Here is a 21,182-nt window from a genome sequence, read left to right on the forward strand (position 1 = left end):
GACGAGTCATTCTTGTTTTGAAAATGTGTGCGTAAACCTGTTTATTTGACGAACATGTCCACTCTATTATTGTAATATTTCAAGCATTTATGAATTATTTCAAATATTACCGGAGTCGTTTTCCCCTGCCTCCCCTGTTGACTATAATAAATGGAGATTTTGCATCAGTATTCTTTTCAAGCGGGACAAAAGATGAAAAGAAAGGGTCTCCACCAATCCATTTTTATTTTGAAAATGGAACCTCTATTTCTCCGATTCTCTTTTACAACGCTGACTTGGCTGCCGAGGAAAAGCAAGCAAAATGAAAGCAAATACAGGTAAACGACTGCAAACACGCAAATGATGAGGAAAGCTATGGAAAAGTGCAATGAAGTCACTTAAAAGTCAATTAAGCATACAAAAAAAAGATGGATGCCAACACGTCGTGTGGCTGCTACGCTAACGACAAATCAGCAGGTCCCGAGCGAGTCGACCGTGAGCGAAGACAGACGGACGACAGCTGGACGGAGGACGTTTGAGCCTCAACGCCAGGGCGCCTGACAGAAAATGCCATCTAAACACGAGCGGCTACCGATAACGATAAAAAATATGTGTATATTTGTTTTTTTCGTGTGTGCGTGTGTGTGTGTATTTTGGGGGGCTTGTGTTTGTTCTAGCTCAGCGTTGGCGAGTTCCGGCTGAGCTCAGATGATTCCGTACTGGGCCAGCTCGTGCAGCTCCAGATGATTGAAGGCCTCCCACGGGCAGATCACCGTGATGTCTGAAAGATGCCAGCAAGCGGGTCGCATACACACAAGTGAGCAGATCGAGCAGATGATTGAGCAGAGGAGCCCCAAAAGCAGGAGGACTCACCGGTTCCCAAACCCTCCATCCCGGGGATATCGTCGCCGAAGCTGCACGCAAAGAAGGACAAAAAGGGAGCGTGACGACAAGGCGCACGACAGCAACGGATATTGCCGTGAGCACGCTCGATGCGGGTGGACCCACCCCTGAACGCCCTTCTTGGGCGGCTTGCTCTTGAACTGCCGCGTCTGCCTCTGCTTGAACTTGGGGGGACCCTTGCGCGGGGTGGCCGGGCCGCCGCTCACCCGCGTGGCCGACTTGACGTCAGGTTTGGGCGTCTCCAGATTCATCTCCGCCGCCGCGGACGCTTTTCTGCGGAACACGTCAACGCAGCAGCACTCGTAGGCGCCGACGGACACCCCCCCGCGAGGGCGCCGACGGCCAGACGGAACCTCGGTGATGCCGAGGTTCCCTTTCTGCCATCGAGGAGCGTATTGAAGTCTTCGTGTCGTCTTGAGGCGGACAAATTGCTCGCCAATGACCACGACACAACATTGGGTCAGCGTGACCCCGGCGCCGCACGACAGAATGGGGGCTAATCCTAATCCCGGGCTCACTTTCCTAATCTGCCTTTGAGCTGGTTAGCGCCCAAGTGCTGAGCACACACTGGCGCACTTAAGCGATGACGTCCAGCTGCGGAACACAAAGCACTTTGAAATGCCAGGCCGGAGAGGCCCCAGGTGTGCGCTCTCTCTCTCTCTCGCTCTCTACGTTGCCGTTAAATCGTCCAACACTGACAATGGAAGTATTTGACGTTGTAAAAACCTTGTTCAACTTTTGACATTTCAAAACATGGCAACCGACCGTCGTGTCACATTTCTTGACACAAGCTTTTGGGGCAAATCACACGAAATCCCAAATGTCCCTGTTGAAGTCAAGCGTTGCAAACAAAATGTCTATTTCCCCAATTCCATTTTCAGAAATGTGACACCAATTGCCTTCAGACCTTCTTCTGACATGAAACGTTGTATGTTGATTTGAAAAATATCATGGGCTTTCCCTCCATTTTTGTTCAGAATATTGTCCCTTGAGGTCTTTTGGAGCCGCATTTCCTTGTTATATGGTTACAAGAAGCTACAAGGGACTGCTCGATTTGTTGGTCAAAGCATATTATCGCAAAATCCGAAAGCGCGCAGGATGACTTGAGCTCACATTTGCCCCAAAGTTCCCCGGGTGGACGGACGCGTTCTACTCACGTGCTTCTTTGCTCGCGTGACCGGCGGCCAGAGGACAGGACGGCAGATGAGCCCGACACGACGACGGCTGCCTTTTATACGGGCGGCCGGGATTAGCGGGGACACGCCTCGATAGGCAAGCGGGGCTGGCCAGACCAACCGACGGACGGACGGACAGACCGGCAAGCATAGACGAGACAGCTATGGACAGATGGACGGACAGATACGAGAGCAACAAATGGGTGGGGCTCGACCGACACGCACCCGCGTGCAGACGCTTTGGACGAGGCGCTTGCAATTTGAAAAGAATACGCACCCTGACAAAAATGACAAACCCACTCGGACGTAGCGGGACCCGGCCCTAATCATCTGGTACACAGACAGGCAGCAAGATGGGATTGGCAATAGGCAAGACAGATGGACAGAAAGTTGGTCAAATGGACAGAAAGGCGAAGAGACACAGGAGGACGGCGGAGGATGCCAACTGGCGCCGACTGACCTGAGCTAACGCTGCCCCAGGCCCCGACGATGTCGCTAATCTGTCATTTGCCGTCACGTCGTAATCCTCCACGCGTTTTCACCTTGCCGCTGCGACGAGCCATCGACAACGCCAGCGAGCGAGTTGGATGTGGCACCGTTTAATTGACAAGACAGATGCAATCAATAGTGCCTGCCGCATGCGCACGCCAGCTTTACGAGTCGAGGCGCCTCGCGACCAGACTTGATGACGAGCCGTCGGGCGTCTCGTCGCCGCGTTCCGACGACGTCCGTCTTGCTCGCGGACAGAAAATCCAAAACCGTCTCCGTGCCGGAAAGTTCTGCACACACACACACACACACACGCACCCAAGCGAAGACCCAATGTTGAGCAGTCGCCTCACGGTTTCACAAAGTGGAGTGTGCGCGCTCATTCGGAACCGCCGCGTTACCGGCCGGCCGGCGTCCGACATACCTGCCTGCGCTCACGTCTTTTTGAGGAGTCGGATCTCCATCTTCAAGAAGGCCTTGAGATTATCGTCAAGCACGTTCTCCTCGACGGCGGCCAGCGCTCGCTCGCCGCCGTCGTCTCTGTAGAAGGCCAGCAGCTGCTCGGCGTGCTCGATCCACACGCAGTTGTGGCAGCCGCTCATGCAGCAGTGGGCGGGAGGAGGAGGAGGAGCGCGGGGATCCGGACGACAGGGGGCGCTCTCCGGGGGGGACGGGGGCGCGGGGGGGAGGCTCGCGTTAAAGCACCTGCTGCGGGCGCTCCGGCTGAGTGGCGCCCACCCCCGCGACGCCACCCACAACTGCAAAACAACAAGGTGAAGAACAAGGTGAGGGACAAGGGGGGGGGGGGGCTGACGACCGTCAGCTCGACAGCTGCTCTGCTCACGTGTGACCCCCAAGTATTTTCGAGGAGACACACCTACAAAAATCATTTTCTCCAAAATACTGCATCCGGTTTTCAATTTCAATTCTTGACTCAGCATTTGGACAGAGCCTCGTTTTAGGCAAATCGTGTCACGTTGCCAAATCAAAGAAATGTGGAAACAAATTGAGGCTGAAATTGGGAGTCACAGATGGCTGAATATCGGGAACAGGGAGAAAACGTGCTTCTCTCTCTTTCACGCCACTTGACCGGGACAACATTTCTTAACTTTTGGGCTTTCAATGAAAGTATAACTTGTGACGAAAAACACATATTAACCCGTGACGAGAAGGGGGGGGAAACAAAAATGATATGGCAGACCTCAATCGCTATCTCGTACGACATGTCATTTGAGCTTTTCGCCGGCGGCTGCTTTTAAATCGAGAAAATGATTTGAAGCTCGTCTTGAGCAACTTGCAGCTTCACGGGAGCATCCATTCGCAAAGAATAAGGCGTATGCCCGTCGCGGACGGGGAGGGGAAAAGAGATGAGATCAGTTACGTAGCAGGCTAACGGCGGCTACCAACCTTGCGTAGAGACGCGGACGACCTTGTCGCGTTCGCCATTAAGTAAACCATCGTGAGATTAAAAACAAACAAAAATGTGGGTATTTGGACGTGTTGATCTCCAAACTAGGGTCTTGAGGAGAGGAAAATCTAACTGATGTCTCTAATTTGTAAACGAGAGCGTCTTTCCGTTCTCCCGGAAGTAAAACCTTGTAAACAAAAGCATTGATTGGCCGCGAGTGTGGCTACGAACAATGTAAACAAAAGCATTGATTGGCCGCAAGAGTGAAATACAAACCAATCAGAAACAAGTGATAGCGCTGCTGACCAATGGACAAGCGGTTGAAACGTTTGTGTTTACAAAACATGTCCAGGGGAAGGCGATACTGTTCTCCGTGTCATTGGTGCACACCTTTGATACACGAAAAGTCACCCAATTGAAGTCCACTGCAAGTGTTGAAAGTCCATTGGCTACGACCGGGAGGGGATGGATAGTGCAGATTATACTTCCAAACGTCGCATTCGTCGTTCATCGTAGGGGATAAGGAATACATACCCGTGAGCATCTTTGCACTGCCATCCATGTTTCACTCTGACTGTTTGCGAGTGACAAGAGTTGCCATTTTTCACATGTCCTGAGTGTTGTTCGTCACCGAATTGTTGAACAGAGGCTGTGATTGACCCAAGTCAAATTCCTTGTTTGGCACGCTCAAACATGGCCAATAAAAACTCTTGCCACACGTTCAGGTGTTACTCGCGCCTCCCTTCGGTTGGCGACACCTACCGCGCCCTGACACCGCCCCAGTGAGCCTGCGCTCTCGGGGGGAGGAGGAGGAGGGCTCCAGAGAGAGAGCGAGGACCAGAGGAGAGAGACAAAAGGAGAGGCAAGAAAGAAAGAAGAAAAACAAAAGCCTCTCCCATACGGGACTTTTAACACTCTCACAGGGGCCTGCAAGCTTTTTCGCCCCATTGCTTTTTTCCTCACTAATTTGGGAGTCGGCTTGAAGCCGCGCCAAGGCTGTCGACAAACAAGTATGCCAAACATTCACCGTGTCGTGAAGCACGGCGCCTGTGCAGATGTGGCGCTCCATCAGGTGTCCCGGCTCAAGGTTTTTCTCACAGCCTCGGCTTTGTCCTGACTTGACAAAGAGAACATTGTGCACGACTTGCGTGCTCCTCCTCCCGCAAGCGCGCCGCCAAAGAATCGCTGACGGTTCCTGTTCAAACTGAAAGCAAGAGCTGTTGTTCCGAGAGAGCCGCGACTTGTCATTTTGCAAAAGTGGAACTGAAATGCACTCAAGAGACACACACACACACACGCAAAGGGGCGAGAGCGTTTGCAGAGGTTAGCAGCAATCAATCAAACGTCCCCCGACGACCTCGACCCGTTTCTACAGGCGTGACGGACGGCTCCGACCCCCTGGAAAGCTGAGGCCGGAGCCCGGCTCCCGTGGGACGACGGGAAATGAGCTAAGGCGCTTTTATTTTGCAAAGAACCAAGTGAATAAATTCTGAAAGTGAAAAAGATGATAGGCGTGGGGGGGGGGCTGTGTTGCAGCTATATTATGGTCTCGTGGAGTGGCCTAAAATGTAGTGCTGCCAATTGTCCTTGAAGCTAGCGTGTAGTTTCCAGGAGAATCTCCAGAAGCGTGTGCTCAACTTAAATGTGGCGCACTGCACTTCTGTCTTGCGTAGTTCAGACACAGCGGCCCACAACAGACAGAAGTATCATGAGTCCGCAAGTCTTGCCTCCGTCACACGCGAGCGGTGAACGGATCGGCGTCCGGATATCATCAGGCAGAGGGAGAGGCCAAACGAGCACGCCGAGCGGGTGTTACCACTCTGTCCTCCTGTGCGACAACGCGTGATCCTGAAGAAGAAGAAACCAGGAAGCACAAGATCAGACAGACACACACACACGTGCAGATATGATGGAACAGGAATCCCATGCGGCCCTACGTTGTTTCCGTAAGCATTTGCGAGGGCCGACGCTCTGGGAATGGCGGAATGGGTGGCGGCGGGCCCTCCCGGAGGATTCTGCCGCCAACAAACAAAAAGCCCCAAAAGAGACTCCAAAAAGATTCCAGCCAAAGCGGGCGGGGCGGGAGCAGCGTACTCACGCGGGCTTCGGAGATGATGGCCAGCTCGGTGGGCTGGTACACGGAACTTCTCAGCTGACCCGTGTAGCCGCTGTACGGGGACACCGCCTCGCCACCTGCAATCGGCTAGGGTGAGCTGAGCGGCAAAGGCGGCACGAGCGTTGAAAGTGGCGAGGCGAGGATCCAAAGCACCAGAGCCTCATTCCTCTGAGTCGCTTCAAAGAACAGAACTGCATTTGCGCCTACCTTGCGCAGGCTCGTCCGCGGCGAAGGCTTTGTTCTCCCTGCTGTCGGCAAAAACGTTGCGCCCCCGGACAACGTTCTCGTAGCCCACGGCGCGGCCCAGGTGCGCGTCCCGGCCAAAGTCGGGTTCCCCGTCTCCTCCGTCGCCGGCCGAGCAGCACACTTGCGGGATGGCGACGGTGGCCAGGAAGATCCAGGCGTTGGCCACCAGGGCTACGGCCAGGGTGGGCTCGTCCCACCTGGGCCCGCCTTCGCTCCCCCGGACGTACAAGGCGATCCACGCCACCCAGATCCCCGCCGAGAGGAAGGCGCAGGCCAGGATGAAGGTGCCCTCCCTCCTCCACGGCTGCTCTTTTCCGCCCACCACCACGCCAAGGCCGGCGCACAGCGTAGCGCCCAGGAGCGCCATCACGTAGATGAGCGCCATGACAAAGTCGGCTTTGGTCAGGTTGCAGGCTGCGGCGGGCCCGTCCGTCGCCGGCTGGCGCGCCACCGTGATGATCAGCCACTCGGCGTTGACCACCACCTCCACCGCCCACAGAGCCGTGGCGGCCAGGCAGGAACTCAGTGCCGGCGGGGCGCGCTTGCCCCTGGCCAGCGCGTTCAGCCGCACGCCTTGAACCAGGAGACACGAAAAGCAGCCGGCGAAGAGGACGCCGAACAGGAAGCGCCGGGACACGCAGGTGGGTAAGTTCTCGCCCACGACGAAGGCGAAGGTCAGGCCGAAGAGGCCGCCCGTGCACACCAGGAAGATAGCGTGCAGGGCCACGCCGTTCCTGCGCTGGCGCTCCCGCACGAAGGGCACGCTGGCGAGCAGAGTGACCAACAGAAGCAGGCTGAGCACGGCGCCGGCCGCCGCCAAGGCCTCCGCCGCCACGCCCCAGGCCGCCTGCAGGTCGCACAGCTTGAAGTAGAGCGAGGACACTTGCGGACCGCAACCGGCGGGTCGGCTGGCGTTCCGCTCCATCGCGCTCGCCGGCCTGTAGGCACGCACGCACGCACATGAGGTGAGAGAAAGACATTAATGTTTAACTCTAGTCAAATATTTCACACAGGTGAAAGTGCACAAAGGAGTCGACCTTGTCAAAAGTCAACACAGCGGACTTTGGTGCGGTGCGATGGGGCCTTCGCTTTGCTCCGGTCCGCTCCTTCACCGGAGTGCTGTACGGTAGTTGGGTCACGCACACGGTGGGTGACCTGGCCTCAGGAGCCGATGCAGCCGGAAAGAAACGATGGCCGCCGGTGATGTTTAGTCAAGGCCTCTTCCTCATGAGTCGGCGCTTCGTTGAAAGAAGATTGAAAAAGAAATGGAGTCAGAGTGATCGACGCCTTGACGTACCTGATTGCCCAGCGCAGATTGTCAATGTAGGAGAGCGAGCGCAGGGAGACAAGCGCAGGCTGGACACAAAGTGAGGCGGGCGAGCCAGCGAGAGAGCAAGTGCCAACGACAAACTCTCAGGAGGGCTCTGAGGAGGAGCGGCGGCAGCGGCGGCGGGCCGGCCGGGGCAACCGCAAACAAACTCCAGCTCAAGCCTGAGCGGCTCAAGGTGCAGCAAGTATGTGGCGACACCTGGTGGCTGGAGAAAGCTCATTATCTGGCAGACACGTGCTTTGCAAAAGCTGTCTTGCATTGCATCCGATTTTCATTGCTGCTCTTTAGAGTCATTTCCAACAACAAATCGTGACAAATATCGTTCCATGTATTGCGTGTCGGGAAGAGATTCGGTGAACAAAAAGGCCAGTCGGGGTCACGTTCTGAGGCGGGGCGGGGCGTGCCAGCCCAGGCTCCACCCAGGAAGCGGGCGGGGCCGATGACCCACATTCAAAGTCATCCTCACCCTGCCGCAGCATCGGCATCGTACTCGGCACGCTCGGAGACAAAGAAGCGCCGTAGAAGATGAACAAGATGAAGCCGGCGGTGGTGGTGCTGCTGCTGCTGCAGCTGCTTCAGGTGGCGGCGGCAACGGGTGAGATTTTCAAATTCTGAAGGCCCATGATGAAAACTGTCTTGTACCGGGATCGTCTGTAAAAGTAAGTCGGACGAGGTTTCTTCTGGCGTTGCTCAGCCAACGTCGTCGCGCACATTAGCTTGATCTGAGAACCGTCTTAGGCCGTGCCACGGGCCGCCGACTGCTCTCTTCTGCTTAGGAACGATGGACGCAGGACAAACACAGCAATCAATAAGTGCACGTGGGGTGGGGCGGGGGCTGCGTGCAACCGACCCACAATGGCTTGTCAGGCGACCGATCGATGACCCGATCGGCGCCCTACTTACGGCCGGCGCACATGTGTTTCCGGCCAATCTGGACACAGAGGCCTGCGGCTGAATCACACTTTCAATCTTTTCATCTTACCTCCCGTGCCTGGGCTCAGGCCCCTCGAAGGTGGACGGCGGCCCGGACCCCGGCGCTGACACCCTGAGCCACTCTCTGGCGCTGGTGGGGCGCCTGGAGGCGCTACTGCTCCAGGGTAACGGCAGCGACGCCACGCTGCGGCTGGAGACGCCCAACGGCGACGAGGTCAAGCTGATGGCGGTCCACGCGCTGGTTCTGTCGCTGCAGAGTCCGGTGCTGGCCGACATGCTGCGGGAGCGCAACGGCAGCGCGCTGACGCTGCGCGAGAGCCCGGAATGCGCCGCCGTCTTTGAAAAGTTCATCAGGTGGGCAGAAAAGACGGCGGGCCGGCCTCCGTTCCGGCCTCCGTTCCGGCCTCCGTTCCGGCCTCCGCTACGGCCTCCTCCCTCTTCTGAGAGCGAGCCTTTGCCCGCAGGTACCTGTACTGCGGCGAGATCTCCCTGCGGCCGGAGCAGGCCACGGCCCTGCACCGGCTGGCCACCAAGTACCAGGTGGCGGCGCTGCGGCAGGGCCTGAGCCGCTACATGAGCCTCAACCTGGCCCGGGAATCGCCCTCGGGCCACGTGGCGGGCTGGTACGAGTACGCGGCGGAGGCGGGCGACGTGGCGCTGCGTGACGGCTGCCTCCGCTACCTGGCGTGGAACCTGTCGTCGGTCCTGCGGAGCGGCGAGTGGAGCGGCCTGAGCTCCCGGCTGCTCATGACGCTCCTGCGGCGCTCCGACCTGGTGGTGCACAGCGAGATGGAGCTCTTCTCCGGGCTGGAGGAGTGGATCTCGCGCAACCGCCCCGACGGGCTGACAGCGGAGAACGCGCTGCGAGCCGTGCGCTACGCCATGATGCCGCCCCGGGAGCTCTTCCGCCTGCAGAGCCAGTCGGCCGTCTTGGCCCGCTACAGGGAGTCGGTCCGGGACCTGCTCTACCTGTCCTACCAGTTCCACGCCGCCTCCCCCGTGCACATGGCCAAGTACTTTGACCTCAACTGCAGCCTGTTTGTGCCGCGCAACTACCTGGCGCCGCCGTGGGGGTCCGCCTGGGCGGTGAGCAACCCGGCTCGCGACGACCGCAGCACCAGCTTCCAGACGCAGCTGGGGCCCAGCGGCCACGACGCCGGCAAGCGGGTAGGTGGCCGCCGGCCGTGAAAGCGGATCCCCAAGCGCATTGTCGCCACCCGGCCGACCGGCTTCCCTCCTGCCCACCCCGCAGGTGACCTGGAACGTGCTGTTCTCGCCCCGCTGGCTGCCGCTCAGCATGAGGCCCACGTACGGCGCCGAGACGGGCGCCATGCAGCCGGCGCGGGGGGGCGAGGGCGGGCGCCCCCGCGTCATCGTCACGCCCGCCACCTCCAGCGCCGACTTTGCCGGGGTGAGCTTCCAGAAGACACTTCTGGTGGTGGCGCGCCAGCAGGGCCGGCTGCACGTCAAGCACGTCTACGACTTCCACCAGAGCACCGAGGAGAACGGCGACTTCCTGGCCGACGCCGACCTGCACCGCCGGACCTCCGAGTACCTGGTGGACGGCTCCCTGATGCTTCACGTGGTGGTCAAACCCATGTACCAGAGCCTGGTGGCCAGCAAGAACTGATCCACGGCTTGAGTTTCCTCACCTCTCCGTGTTAACTAAACGTCTGGTGCTATTATTGACGTGCGATCCGTTCGCTTGATTGTGAATCCCCTCCCTCCTTCCGTTGAATAAACATCAAACCTTCGATTCTATACATAAATGTTTCTTACCGGCTGCCGCGTGCAGACCAAACGTCTCTGGCGCTTGCTTGAAAAGGGGCCCAGCCGTCCGTCCGTCCGTCCATCCGTCACTCGATGGGTCCCAACAGAAAGACGCGTTTGAAGAAAGGTTCCCGCCCAAACTTCAGCACAAGGCCGACGGCCATCTGCATCACAAAAATGAGCGTGAGCACTTTCATCATGATTGTGTTTGCATGCTTCGAGCAAAGAAGGAATAGACAATGAAGGTGACCTACTTGTGCCACTTTTCTACTCTGGCCGCCATTCTTGGAACGACGCAGTTTGGCGGCCACATGGCACTGTCGGCGCTGCTTTTGGCCGCCCTCAGCGGCAGACGGGACTTGGCGGGACTCCGCGTTATTTGGCGTCCGCATTGGCGCCGGTTCCGAGCCCCCGCGTCGGCTTTTTTCGTCGGGAGCTTAGGCCGGAAGCGCTCCGAGGTGCCGGCTGCCGTGCCATTTGCGTCTGCAGCTAACCGGCTCCCAATAATGAGGCTGGCTCATAAAATAAAAAGACATAAACACTTTCTGGGGTCAGACTTTGAGCACGCAGGTGCATAAAGTAACAGGAAATAGTCCCCCCCACACACACACACAGGAAGATGCTAATGAGGCGTACTGAGCTGAGCGGATGAAGCTAGTTTGTTAGCTGGTAAACAAGTTAACAAAGTTGCCAAATAAACACAAGCGGCACTTTCATTCCACTCGTTTACGCTCGGCTTGTAATGAGCGGCTAGCACGTTAGCAGGCCGCCGCAAAGGCAAAAACATACACGCATGCAGGCGGGCGCTCAGGTCGTGGCCCGGCGCCCGGACGTGCACGGCCTCGCATCTGGACTCCATCGGCGCCTCCGGTGGTCATGCCGTGTGCATGCGTCCGTGCCCGCGACGTCCGCCGGCCGCTCGTTCTCCTCCTCCGACGATCGTCTGTCTGTCAGTCATCTGACAGGAGCGATTTCAAGTTCAACTAAATGAACTAAACGACTCATGGGCTCAAGTGACCTCGTTGCGCCGTGCCCAAGTTTGGCCCCCCGCGGTGCGAGGCGCGCTAAAACGCGCCTCGTTAAATCAAGCCTTTTGTTGGGAACGGAACGCAACGCGTGTGCGTTTGTCTGCGCCCAAAGCCTAATGAGCCCATTAAAAGGCGGCCGTGACAGCCACGGTAGGAAAATATCATGGAAAATATTAGAGCATCGGAAAATGTTACAGGCGGCTGGAACACCACCACTGTTGGAACAATAAAATCGGCGACGCGTGCGTGCGTGCGTGCGTGCGCACGCAGCAGATGAGGGGTGGCCACCGGCGGGCGCTCGTCCCGGCCCTCGCCCCGGCTCTCCTTTTGACTGCGCACGTGGGCCCATGTCACCCGGACAACCTGGTAGGTTTGCAATCTTCAAACGCTCGCTGAATGATTACACGGTGGAATGCGACTTTGACCGCAAGTGGCCCGCCTGCCCGGCCGCTCGCTCGCTCGCTGGCTGGCGGGTGACGCTGCTCGGCTCGAGCGAGCACCGAAAACGCCGTCGGAAAAGGCACCCGAGTGAACTTTTGCTTCTACTTGAAGCTTCTGAATAAAGGTTCCGTCAGAGCACTACTGGCTGGCCGACCAACCGACCGACCCTCCCATCGAAAGCCTCGATGACAAAGTCGGAAGCGGGCGGGCGGGCTGGTGGGCGGGCGGGTGGGGGGCGTGGCCAGGTCACCTGCATTCTGCTGTGTTTTGCAGCAACAGGTGGCGCGCCGCTTCATTCCAGCCCGCCTGGCCGCCCGCGGAGGCACACGCAAAGCTCAGGTAGCGCTTCTCTTCCTTCTCTTTTGCTAGATTCGGGCGAGATTTTGTCACAGGGTTGCGCTCGAGTCGACGTTTCAAGCTCAAAACTTGCTTTCTGGTCAAAAATGACTCGCCTGCGATTCAACATTCAATATCGGGTCTTGCCGGGAGGGATTTGCGTTCATCAGTAACCGCTAACACATGCGCACCCACGCCTGTTGTCACGTCGACCGCTCGCTAATGGCGTGTTCATAAAATGTTAACGGCTCGCGTGATCAGCGAAGCGAGCGGAGCGACAACGCTCGTTGTCGCCGTTTGCGAGAAACGCTCGAAGGTCGTCGTGGAAAGTGGCCGCGGCCTGACTGAGGATGGCGGGGTAGGGAGGGAGGGCGGGAGGGGGGGAGAGACAGCCTGGGGGGCCAACAGGCAAGCATGTAACGACGCCGTAATTGAGGGAAGCACGCCATGCCCGGCTTGGCGGAAAGCTTGCGTGGAAGGTCACCGTGTGTTTTGTACACACGGTGGCGGGGGGAGGCGCTCTGAGGTCTAAACGCGCCTCAAAGAAAGGCCAGGCACGGCATCCTGGCGCAAGCACAACATGCAGAACATGCAGTAGATGCAGTAGATGCGTGGAACCCCACTCCCTGGTCCTACAAAGTCACGCGTAGGGGCAAGGTCAAGCGCAGTAGCACAAGCACGACTAGACAGAGAAGTGAGAGAAAAATCCCAAAATGGATGCGACTGACGTGTGAGCGGCGCGTTTGCACTCACCAGGATGGCGTACGGACGCGTGACGACGGCGGCGGCGGGCCGCAAGCGGCGCTACGTGCGCAAAGAGGGCAGCTGCAACGTGGTGTTCCGCAACCTGCCCCAGGAGTGGCTCCGCTTGGTGGCCGACATCTTCACCACCCTGGTGGAGCTCCGCTGGAGGGCCATGCTGCTGCTTTTTGCGCTCTCCTACATCCTGTCCTGGCTCTTTTTCGGGATCCTCTTCTGGGTCATCGCCTTGGCTCACGGCGACGTCCAGGACCGCGAGACGGAGCCGTGCGTCTACCAGGTGCGCAGCTTCACCGCCGCCTTCCTCTTCTCTCTGGAGACCCAGACCACCATCGGCTACGGCGCCCGGGGCATGTCGGAGAACTGCGGCGTGGCCATCGCCGCCGTCACCGTCCAGGACGTGGTCAGCTGCTTCATCGACACCTTTGTCATCGGCATCGCCGTGGCCAAGATGGCCTCGGCCAGGAAGCGGGCGCAGACGGTGGGCTTCAGCAACTGCGCCGTGGTCAACCTTCGCGACGGACACCTGTGCCTTTCCTGGCGGGTGGGTGACTTCCGCAGCAACCACCTGGTGGAGGGGACGGCGCGCGCTCAGATGCTGCGTGCCGACGCCCACGCCACCGGCAGGGTGGACGTCAGCTACCGGGACCTGCTCATCCAGCAGCCTGACATTGTTCTGGTGACTCCCACCACCATATGCCACCGCATCCAAGAGGGCAGCCCGCTCTACGGGATGAGCGCGGCGGATCTGCGGCGCTCCGACCTGGAGGTGCTGGTCTCCTTCACCTACACGGACGACAGCACGGGCACGCTGCACCAGACGCGGACCTCCTACACGCAGGACGACATCCGCTGGGGTCACGTCTTCCAGGAGATGATCCGGGCCGGCGGCAGCCGCTACGCCGTCGACTACCTGCTCTTCAACCGGACCGCCGAGGTCCCGGCGCCCCAGATCAGCGCCCAGGCCTACGGGCTCAAGAGGCCACACTCGCCCAGAGACGAGGCCCGCAAAAATGCCGCCGCCGCCGCCCGGGCACGCTAACCGAAAACGCAGAGGCTAACTCCGAGGTCCATCTCCTCCCAGAAGAGCTCCGGTGTGCCTGCCTTCTACTTCAGAGAAACTCCGACAAATATTTGCTTCATAGGACCCCGCGACTAGAAAACGTGTACAAGGTTGAACGTGAGACGCGTCTTCACTTTCTGCTACAAAAGTTTTCTTTGACATACATACATAACATCGAAGAGAGGCTCTCGTCCAAAAAAAGGCACGCGGATGTTCGGAGCGATCGTCTTTGTTCTCTGGTGGAGATTCCAGCGTGGGCTGGAATTTTGTCATCATCAAAATCGGGTTCGCCAATGAAGAACAAAGTGAAAGTTGCATTGTAGTCACACAAAACCATCGCACCTGTTGACACTAAATAAAAGTCCGCTCCGTTGACATGAAAACATGACCTGCTTGCGTTGCGTGTTCGACTCAATTCCTTCACTCCACCGCGCCCCCGCGTGGCGTACGCAGGCACTGCTATGAGCTCCATCGAAAACAACAGGGGACGACTAAACCAACCTTGACACATGCAAATGAGCGCATGCGCAATTGCTTCCCTTCTAAAACCAATATGATGAACAAATTGAAAGGGGACAGTAGCCATCGACGGACTGGGACTGGCACAAAAGGTCCACGCAGGCAGGCGGGCGGGCGGGCGGGCGGGCGGGCAGGCGCGTGCCCTCGTCAGCATACATTGGCATTTTCTTGGCAAGTGACAAGAAGCAAGCAATCCCTTCCTTCACTCATGCAATCGCTCACGTTTCATCCAATGTTTGCACTATTTCAAGTGCCGCCGTTTGGAAGCATTATTTCAAATAAGTCATGAAGGAAGGCTGAAGATTCCTATTGTGGGCTCCGAAACAAAGTAGGTGGCTCCGGGTTACCGCGGGTGGGTGCTCAGGCTTGGGGGGGGCGTGCCCAGTCGGAGCCTTGCGTTTAAAACGCTCCGGACCGGACCGGACCCGAGAGACACAGCAAAAGCGCACGATAGCGAGCGGATGACACTTCACGGCCGGAGCGAGCGAACTTGACCTCGGTGCGCGCGCGCGACCGGCACCGAAGCGGAGGCTGAGGCTGCTCCTGCTCCTGCTGCTGCTGATGACGACAACGACAAGCACCCGCATTCAATTTGGCGGCTTTGAGGTGCACCAGCAAGTTTTCCATCCGACTCTGCCACCGTGAGTCCGCCGCACGCTCGCTGCCAGCACGCACGCGCGCGCACCTGTTGTCAACATTTGTCGGCGGCATTTGTGCAGCATTGACACGCACGCGCACACGTTCGTGTCGCGCGCGCATGACCAAGATGCGGTGGCGGCGACGGCGACTCGTGCGCAGTAGGATTAATCAGATGACTGACTCCTTCAAACAATAGTCACTCTTACTTGAAGGCTAAGTTGACTTGCATTGGAAAGCCAACATTTGCATCCTTGAGAAGAGCTTTTGAGTGAAAATAACAACACCAATTGACAGCTGCGGCAAAGACAAATGAAACAGGAGAAGAAGTCAGGCCAAAGCCGGAGAATTAAAACATGCCAAGAGCACACGCTCTGGAGGGAGCTTGAAGCTCGAGTGAAGGGACAAAAAGAAGGCCTCGAATATTGCCACTCACACTGGCTTCATCCCCCCCAAAAAAATGCTTAAAGCATCCATGCTAATTCCATGTGCTTGCAAATCAGGCCTTAACACAAACACAAGCAGGCCGCTTTCTCCTTGCTAACCACGCGTCCTCTTTTGCAGGCGGTGCCCATGACGGAGAAGTGAAGGCGCCATCGTGACCCCCGGCGGCTGAGCGTCGCTTCCGGACCAGCGTTCCCACGACGTTTCCTGCCCATGGGCGGTCCGGCGTCTGAGGAGGAGGCGGCGGCGGCGGGCCCCGAGCTGGCTCGCGGCAGAGCGCGCGCGTGGCGGCGGCGGCGGGCGAGCCGCTTTGTGAAGAAGGACGGCCACTGCAACGTCCGCTACGTCAACGTGAGCGAGAAGGGTCAGCGCTACCTGGCCGACATCTTCACCACCTGCGTGGACGTGCGCTGGCGCTGGATGCTGCTCATCTTCTGCTCAGCCTTCCTGCTCTCCTGGCTCTTCTTTGCTTGCGTCTTCTGGCTTCTGGCCATCCTCCACGGCGACCTGGAGGTCCGCGGCGGCGGCCACGTGTGCGTCTCCAACGTCAGCACCTTCACAGCCGCCTTCCTGTTCTCGGTGGAGACGCAGACCACCATCGGCTACGGCTCCCGCTACGTGACGGACGAGTGCCCGGCGGCCGTCTTGGCCGTGGTCTTCCAGAGCATGGTGGGCTGCGTCATCGACGCCTTTGTGGTCGGCGCCATCATGGCCAAGATGGCCAAGCCCAAGAAGAGGAACGAGACCTTGGTGTTCAGCCACCACGCGGCTGTGGCCGTGAGGGACGACAAGCTGTGCCTGATGTGGCGGGTGGGCAACCTGCGACGGAGTCACCTGGTGGAGGCTCACGTGCGGGCGCAGCTGCTGCGCTCCCGCACCACCGCCGAGGGCGAGCACATCCCTCTGGAGCAGACGGACATTGACGTGGGCTTCGACAGTGGCGTGGACCGCATCTTCCTGCTGTCGCCCATCACCGTGGTGCACGTGATCGACGAGGACAGTCCTCTGTACGACGTGGGCGAGCGGGAGCTGCGCGCCTGCGACCTGGAGGTGGTGGTGATCCTGGAGGGCATGGTGGAGGCCACCGCCATGACCACGCAGTTCCGCAGCTCCTACCTGGCCTCCGAGATCTTGTGGGGCCATCGCTTTGAGCCCGTGCTCTTCCCGGAGAACGACCGCTACCGGGTGGACTACTCGCGCTTCCACGCCACCTACGAGGTGCCCGGCACGCCGCGTTGCAGCGCCCGCCAGTTGGGGCGCGACAAGTACGCGGCGTCCGCCGCGGGTTCCTTCTGCTACGAGAATGAGCTGGCGGCGGCCGAGGCTCGGGAGGACACGGACGAAGGCAACGGCGGCAGCGTGGGCCCCGACGCCCTCCAGGACGCCGAGGCCGACCCGCTCGGGCGAGAGTCGGAGCTGTGAAGTGCGCCAGGCGGCAAATGTGACTGGAAAAGGACGCCGTTGGCCGGCTGCTGCTGCTGCTGCTGCTGCTGCTGCTGGCGGCATTTCTCTGGCTCGCTGGCTCTCCTCGGCTGCTCCTCTTGTTTGTCTTCTTGCTCCTTCCACCTCTGGTGGCTTTTCTTGCTCCTCAGCCTTTTCTCCTTTCTGCGCTCCATGCAAACGTGCCAAAATATGACCGAATGAATGAAGATTGACGTTTCTTCTCTGGTTTGGCGAACGGTACAAAAACAAAGCTTTGCTGGCGCGTAGCACAGGTTGTCGCACGTTGGCCACCTTCCTAACGGTCACACTTTTCTACCGGGCGTAATAGCACTTTTTCTTGTATTTTTTATCTATCATTTGTGTTTTCAATAAAAAAGGAATCTGCCATTTGTGGTGACCGATTGCTTTCTTCCCGTGACGCAGCCGTGTTTATGATTGAGCAAAGCTTGGCTTTTGCTCAGCGGTCACACACAATCATCAGAATGGGCCGGCCGGGCCGGGCCGGTCTGGCAAAGGCGAGCGTCAGCTTCTGTTGTGTTGATGAGACAAGGCAACAGCTGACCACGTTTGCCTTCTCCACTCTCAAGTTGACATTTGGATCACGTTACACTGGAGACGACAACAACAGCAGCAGCAGTAGCAGGAGCACGAGCAGGAGGTGGATGCAGCTCCCTGGGAGGGAGGGAGGGAAGGAAGGAGGGAGGGAGGGAGGGAGGCCAGCTTTCACGCGCTGCAGCGATGACAAATACGTGACACACCGAAGCTCAGGACAGCTTCTTGCTTTGTTTTGGCCTGGCCATCCTTGGGCTGGGCTGCTTTCTCTCTCTCGTTCCTTCCGTTTGCTCGTTCACCCGGTTGTCCTTCCCTCGCCCATCATGCCGGAGGTTCTTCGGCAGCTCTTTCTCGCGGCGAGGGCCATCCAGAGGCCGTCCGCTCGCCCGCCCGCCCGCCCGCGACGGCCCTGTTTCGAATGCGCTTTCCTTCCCACGATGTGGGAACTCGACAGCTCCGTCGATGCTCGTTCTCGTCAGCCAAAAGTTGATCTTCTCCGGCTTTCCCGCCATCCCTCGTTGTTATTCACAGGTGCGGCGCTGGCCGAGGGCCCGGCCCCGCCCCTTCCTGCCAAACGCTTTCACGTGGCAACCGGGCGCTAAAAGCGGACGCGTGTTTATTGTGGTCTGCCGCCACGCCTTTTTTCCCCTCACAGCTGCTCGGGCGGACAACTGTGGAGCGCGGCTGGAAAAAGTCAAGAGTGTGCTTGCGACAAAGATGACCGGTCGCCTTCCTCATCATAAGCTCAAATCTGCCTGCAACAAGATATGGCAGTTGACTACTGGCAAAGGCATCTCAATCCAGTCCAGACTGGTGGAATTGAGGCGTCAAACATGAAATGTGACGTCCCGCCTTACGTGATAGAGTTGAATGGCTCCAACGTGAGCACAAACTGTAGCGCCGGTTCAAAAGGCGTGAAAAGAAAGCGAAAGAGACGCAACGGAGCCGTCGACAACGAGGAAAAGCAACAGCCGACCGACATAGGCTGGATTCAATCTGGATTGCTTGGGCCTTCAAGATGGGATTGCAAATTGCCAGTAGCTGCACTCACACACAAATTGGATGATCCCACCTTAAGCGAGAAGGGGGGGTGAGGGTGAGGCACGTTGGGGGCACGCCATTTCACTGGGATTTGTTTGCGGTGTAAATAGGGGCCGCTGACCAGGAAGCACAAAGCGTTTGCCTCCCGTCAGCCTTGAATATTTTCCACCTCTAACAGCTGCGATCTAAATTTACGCCAGCGGCAGGAAAAAGATTTCCTGCCGTCGCTTCCTGTCACAGTGACCTCCACGTGTGGAAAAGACGACAAACGCGGAGGTCGTTGGGAAGGCGGTGGCGGCGGCGAGAAGCTCCCGTCACCTTCCGATGGACTTCCAAACAACAAGTCTAAGCGTGTACACTTGTACTGAGAAATTCTTGACAAAACATGCTGTCTGACACACAAGAGAAGAAGCCAGCCACGCTTCTCTCTTTTTTTTTTTCCCCCACGCATCTCTCAACGACCGGGATTCGATCAACAGAGCCACCCTCAGGCGCCGCCGCCGCCGCCACACCTTTGGCTTTGGTTTCTGCCGTGGATGGAACTAAGTTTGGGAGAGGGGGCTTCTGGCTGACATTTTTGTTTAGCAACCACTTGGGCCACATTGAACGCAATTGTGGGGCCTTCATTGCACAGAGACCAGGGCCCGTAATGCTCTCTTAAAATTCCTAGCAAGGAGTGTTTGAAGAACATTTTCAGCAACTCTGAGCAAGAAGCTCCTACCTTGGTGAAGAGATGTCCTTGAGCTACCAGTCATCATTTCAAAAGCGGCGATTGCTTTCTCTTCCATTGGTTTGCACTTGGCAGGTGGCAAACAAACTCAAGGTGCATTAGCGCCACCAACTGGTATGGAGGGTGGATCCTGATTCCGCTCTGTCCAAAAGGAATTAGATCAAAATGAATGAAGAAATAAAAATGAAGAACCCTGATTTTTGTCCTTATATGCATTTCCCTCAAAGACCGCAATAAAGCTTCAGAAAGTACACTTTGGGAGGCAAAGGATGGAAGCCCACATCAATAAATGTAACCATAGAATTTCATCTTACACTGTGGTATTGTAAATCAATCAATCAGAATCTGTTAAACGTGGGAAACCTTGAATTCACATGGTGATAGTTTGCGTATATACATTGATTGCCATGCATGCTGGTCGTTTTGGCAACTCCGTTTTGATGCTAAGGGCTGTAAAATGACTCGTTTCATTCATTGCCCGTGAGAAGAAACTAACCTTTGGGAATACTTAGTTGTGAACTCATCACGCTTCCTGTCGTCGTATGAGTAGAAAACAAAAACAGGTAGGTACATTTAGTCATCGAGTTTGTCAGCTAAGCAATGTCAACAGTCAAACGCTTGCTAGCTTCACTAAAGGGCGGCTAATTGCCACCTCCCAACATCTACTGTACAGTCACATACTATTAAGTGGAACAAAAAATGACGATGGGGAAGAATTATCGTGATTCTATTGCGAAGTGAAAAACATATCTTGATTTTTGTTAAAATGGTACTTACACGCCAAATGTTCGGAAGACAGCTGTACCTGATTGGCTCTGGAGAGATCGGAGGGATTAGCTGGAGCAAACGATTTCGGAGGCAATGGGGGGGGGGGGGTCTCTATTTTTCTTGTTAAATTCTAAGGTTTTAACCAAGTATGATGTGGTTTTGTCCGTTCCTAGCTTGTTGAAAAAACACGACAGTTGAACATGCTGAACTCTCAAATGCTCGTTTCAAATGAGCAAGGAAACCCCAACGATTGACAGAGCAAAATCCCGCCGACTGTCGTCAGGAGAGCGCAACACGCTAACATTAGCGCCCAACCGATTGGAATTAGTGCTAAAGTTTGCATCTACGTTTGGCCAATAAACACAATTCCTAGTCTTTTCCCGGGATTAAAAAAAAATAAACATTGTGAGGAAATGTCCTGCCGTTGTAAACCTCACAGGAGACAGTGATAAGAAGCTGACTCAGCACCTTTGCACTTGTTGACGGAAGGAAGCAGGAAGTGATGCAAAAGATGAATGCATGGGAATTCTGTGCGTGTGTTTATTTTTAAGCGCATGTGTGTATTGTGGGTTAAAGTGTGCATGTTTTTGATGAGAGCGTCATCGAGGATGTTGTGGGACGTTTAGATCCTGTTTATTTCCTCTTCCCCAAACGCAGGTGTGCGCACACACGGAGCGACGAGTTCCTCCGCCTGCCAGAAGGGGGCGCAGAGGGGCCTGTTGACGCATGTTGAGCAGCCGCAGCCGCAGCCGCAGTCGCAGCCGCTGATTTGGTCAGCGTCTCCTCGGGCTTCTATTTGATGCTGCTTGCATCAAGGTCGACAGGCGTGGCCACCTTTCTATGTGGGTCGTGAGGGCCACCTTTCTATGTGGGTCGTGGTGGCCACCTTTCTATGTGGGTCGTGAGGGCCACCTTTCTATGTGGGTCGTGAGGGCCACCTTTCTATGTGGGTCGTAAGGCCTTCCCTCCCTCCCTCCCTCCCGTGAGCCAGCCAGTCAGTCAGTCAGCCAGCTACCAACTGCCCCATGAGCCTTTACGAGATAGATTTCAGTGCGTTTGGCGTAGCTATTGCG

General features: G+C 57.1%; 6 protein-coding genes across 15 annotated transcripts; 3 read left to right on the plus strand and 3 right to left on the minus strand.

Annotated features, from left to right (window-relative positions):
* Positions 1 to 206: 206 nt before the first annotated feature.
* Positions 207 to 2,674, minus strand: pde6gb (phosphodiesterase 6G, cGMP-specific, rod, gamma, paralog b). The gene is made up of 6 exons (XM_088359308.1): positions 2,518 to 2,674; positions 2,335 to 2,387; positions 2,040 to 2,219; positions 988 to 1,155; positions 853 to 893; positions 207 to 760 (listed from the first exon to the last, which is right to left on the minus strand). Exons 4-6 carry the CDS (start codon positions 1,131 to 1,133, stop codon positions 684 to 686), a joined length of 264 nt encoding a protein of 87 aa, XP_088215434.1. The 5' UTR covers positions 1,134 to 1,155; positions 2,040 to 2,219; positions 2,335 to 2,387; positions 2,518 to 2,674; the 3' UTR covers positions 207 to 683.
* On the minus strand, positions 2,641 to 5,364 carry oxld1 (oxidoreductase-like domain containing 1). Of its 5 annotated transcripts, XM_088359305.1 has the most exons (4): positions 5,250 to 5,355; positions 4,982 to 5,158; positions 2,971 to 3,304; positions 2,641 to 2,836 (listed from the first exon to the last, which is right to left on the minus strand). In XM_088359305.1, exons 2-3 carry the CDS (start codon positions 5,021 to 5,023, stop codon positions 2,981 to 2,983), a joined length of 366 nt encoding a protein of 121 aa, XP_088215431.1. In that variant the 5' UTR covers positions 5,024 to 5,158; positions 5,250 to 5,355; the 3' UTR covers positions 2,641 to 2,836; positions 2,971 to 2,980. The 5 variants fall into 5 exon arrangements, with proteins under 5 accessions (XP_088215431.1, XP_088215430.1, XP_088215433.1 ...); XM_088359304.1 differs by having other exon boundaries at positions 4,982 to 5,364; XM_088359307.1 differs by lacking the exons at positions 4,982 to 5,158; positions 5,250 to 5,355 and adding an exon at positions 4,489 to 4,880.
* On the plus strand, positions 4,325 to 10,340 carry btbd17a (BTB domain containing 17a). The gene is made up of 4 exons (XM_088359289.1): positions 4,325 to 8,241; positions 8,648 to 8,933; positions 9,044 to 9,746; positions 9,832 to 10,340. Exons 1-4 carry the CDS (start codon positions 8,172 to 8,174, stop codon positions 10,207 to 10,209), a joined length of 1,437 nt encoding a protein of 478 aa, XP_088215415.1. The 5' UTR covers positions 4,325 to 8,171; the 3' UTR covers positions 10,210 to 10,340.
* On the minus strand, positions 5,399 to 20,587 carry gprc5c (G protein-coupled receptor, class C, group 5, member C). Of its 6 annotated transcripts, none has more exons than XM_088359296.1 (10): positions 20,119 to 20,587; positions 19,333 to 19,482; positions 11,139 to 11,296; positions 10,604 to 10,861; positions 10,359 to 10,513; positions 7,354 to 9,350; positions 6,278 to 7,254; positions 6,053 to 6,147; positions 5,892 to 5,969; positions 5,399 to 5,802 (listed from the first exon to the last, which is right to left on the minus strand). In XM_088359296.1, exons 7-10 carry the CDS (start codon positions 7,239 to 7,241, stop codon positions 5,767 to 5,769), a joined length of 1,173 nt encoding a protein of 390 aa, XP_088215422.1. In that variant the 5' UTR covers positions 7,242 to 7,254; positions 7,354 to 9,350; positions 10,359 to 10,513; positions 10,604 to 10,861; positions 11,139 to 11,296; positions 19,333 to 19,482; positions 20,119 to 20,587; the 3' UTR covers positions 5,399 to 5,766. The 6 variants fall into 6 exon arrangements, with proteins under 6 accessions (XP_088215422.1, XP_088215423.1, XP_088215425.1 ...); XM_088359297.1 differs by lacking the exon at positions 11,139 to 11,296 and adding an exon at positions 19,838 to 19,873; XM_088359299.1 differs by lacking the exon at positions 11,139 to 11,296 and having other exon boundaries at positions 7,354 to 7,554.
* kcnj16a (potassium inwardly rectifying channel subfamily J member 16a) lies at positions 12,067 to 14,359 on the plus strand. Its single transcript, XM_088359302.1, has 2 exons — positions 12,067 to 12,157; positions 12,911 to 14,359. Exon 2 carries the CDS (start codon positions 12,912 to 12,914, stop codon positions 13,953 to 13,955), a length of 1,044 nt encoding a protein of 347 aa, XP_088215428.1. The 5' UTR covers positions 12,067 to 12,157; position 12,911; the 3' UTR covers positions 13,956 to 14,359.
* On the plus strand, positions 14,774 to 17,398 carry kcnj2a (potassium inwardly rectifying channel subfamily J member 2a). Its single transcript, XM_088359294.1, has 2 exons — positions 14,774 to 15,136; positions 15,696 to 17,398. The coding sequence occupies exon 2, from the start codon at positions 15,789 to 15,791 to the stop codon at positions 16,995 to 16,997; it is 1,209 nt and encodes a 402-aa protein (XP_088215420.1). The 5' UTR covers positions 14,774 to 15,136; positions 15,696 to 15,788; the 3' UTR covers positions 16,998 to 17,398.
* Positions 20,588 to 21,182: the final 595 nt, after the last annotated feature.

This window comes from Syngnathus floridae, chromosome 18 (assembly GCF_059516105.1).
Source record: "Syngnathus floridae isolate MCC-2025c chromosome 18, RoL_Sflo_1.0, whole genome shotgun sequence".
Taxonomy (NCBI): Eukaryota; Metazoa; Chordata; class Actinopteri; order Syngnathiformes; family Syngnathidae; genus Syngnathus; species Syngnathus floridae.

Excerpts from the sequence above, each read along its gene's own strand:
- kcnj16a (XM_088359302.1), top strand. The coding sequence starts at position 12,912 with ATGGCGTACGGACGCGTGACGACGGCGGCGGCGGGCCGCAAGCGGCGC.
- pde6gb (XM_088359308.1), bottom strand. The coding sequence starts at position 1,133 with ATGAATCTGGAGACGCCCAAACCTGACGTCAAGTCGGCCACGCGGGTG. Across the intron at positions 894-987 it reads CCCAAGAAGGGCGTTCAGGG|CTTCGGCGACGATATCCCCG; the intron begins GTGGGTCCACCC and ends CTTTGCGTGCAG. Across the intron at positions 761-852 it reads GATGGAGGGTTTGGGAACCG|ACATCACGGTGATCTGCCCG; the intron begins GTGAGTCCTCCT and ends GGCATCTTTCAG.
- btbd17a (XM_088359289.1), top strand. The coding sequence starts at position 8,172 with ATGAACAAGATGAAGCCGGCGGTGGTGGTGCTGCTGCTGCTGCAGCTG. Across the intron at positions 8,242-8,647 it reads TCAGGTGGCGGCGGCAACGG|GCCCCTCGAAGGTGGACGGC; the intron begins GTGAGATTTTCA and ends GCCTGGGCTCAG. Across the intron at positions 8,934-9,043 it reads GTCTTTGAAAAGTTCATCAG|GTACCTGTACTGCGGCGAGA; the intron begins GTGGGCAGAAAA and ends CTTTGCCCGCAG.
- gprc5c (XM_088359301.1), bottom strand. The coding sequence starts at position 7,241 with ATGGAGCGGAACGCCAGCCGACCCGCCGGTTGCGGTCCGCAAGTGTCC. Across the intron at positions 5,970-6,052 it reads CCATCATCTCCGAAGCCCGC|AATCCTCCGGGAGGGCCCGC; the intron begins GTGAGTACGCTG and ends TGTTGGCGGCAG. Across the intron at positions 5,803-5,891 it reads CAAATGCTTACGGAAACAAC|GATCACGCGTTGTCGCACAG; the intron begins GTAGGGCCGCAT and ends CTTCTTCTTCAG.
- oxld1 (XM_088359303.1), bottom strand. The coding sequence starts at position 4,004 with ATGGTTTACTTAATGGCGAACGCGACAAGGTCGTCCGCGTCTCTACGC. Across the intron at positions 3,305-3,953 it reads CGTCCGCGTCTCTACGCAAG|TTGTGGGTGGCGTCGCGGGG; the intron begins GTTGGTAGCCGC and ends GTTGTTTTGCAG.
- kcnj2a (XM_088359294.1), top strand. The coding sequence starts at position 15,789 with ATGGGCGGTCCGGCGTCTGAGGAGGAGGCGGCGGCGGCGGGCCCCGAG.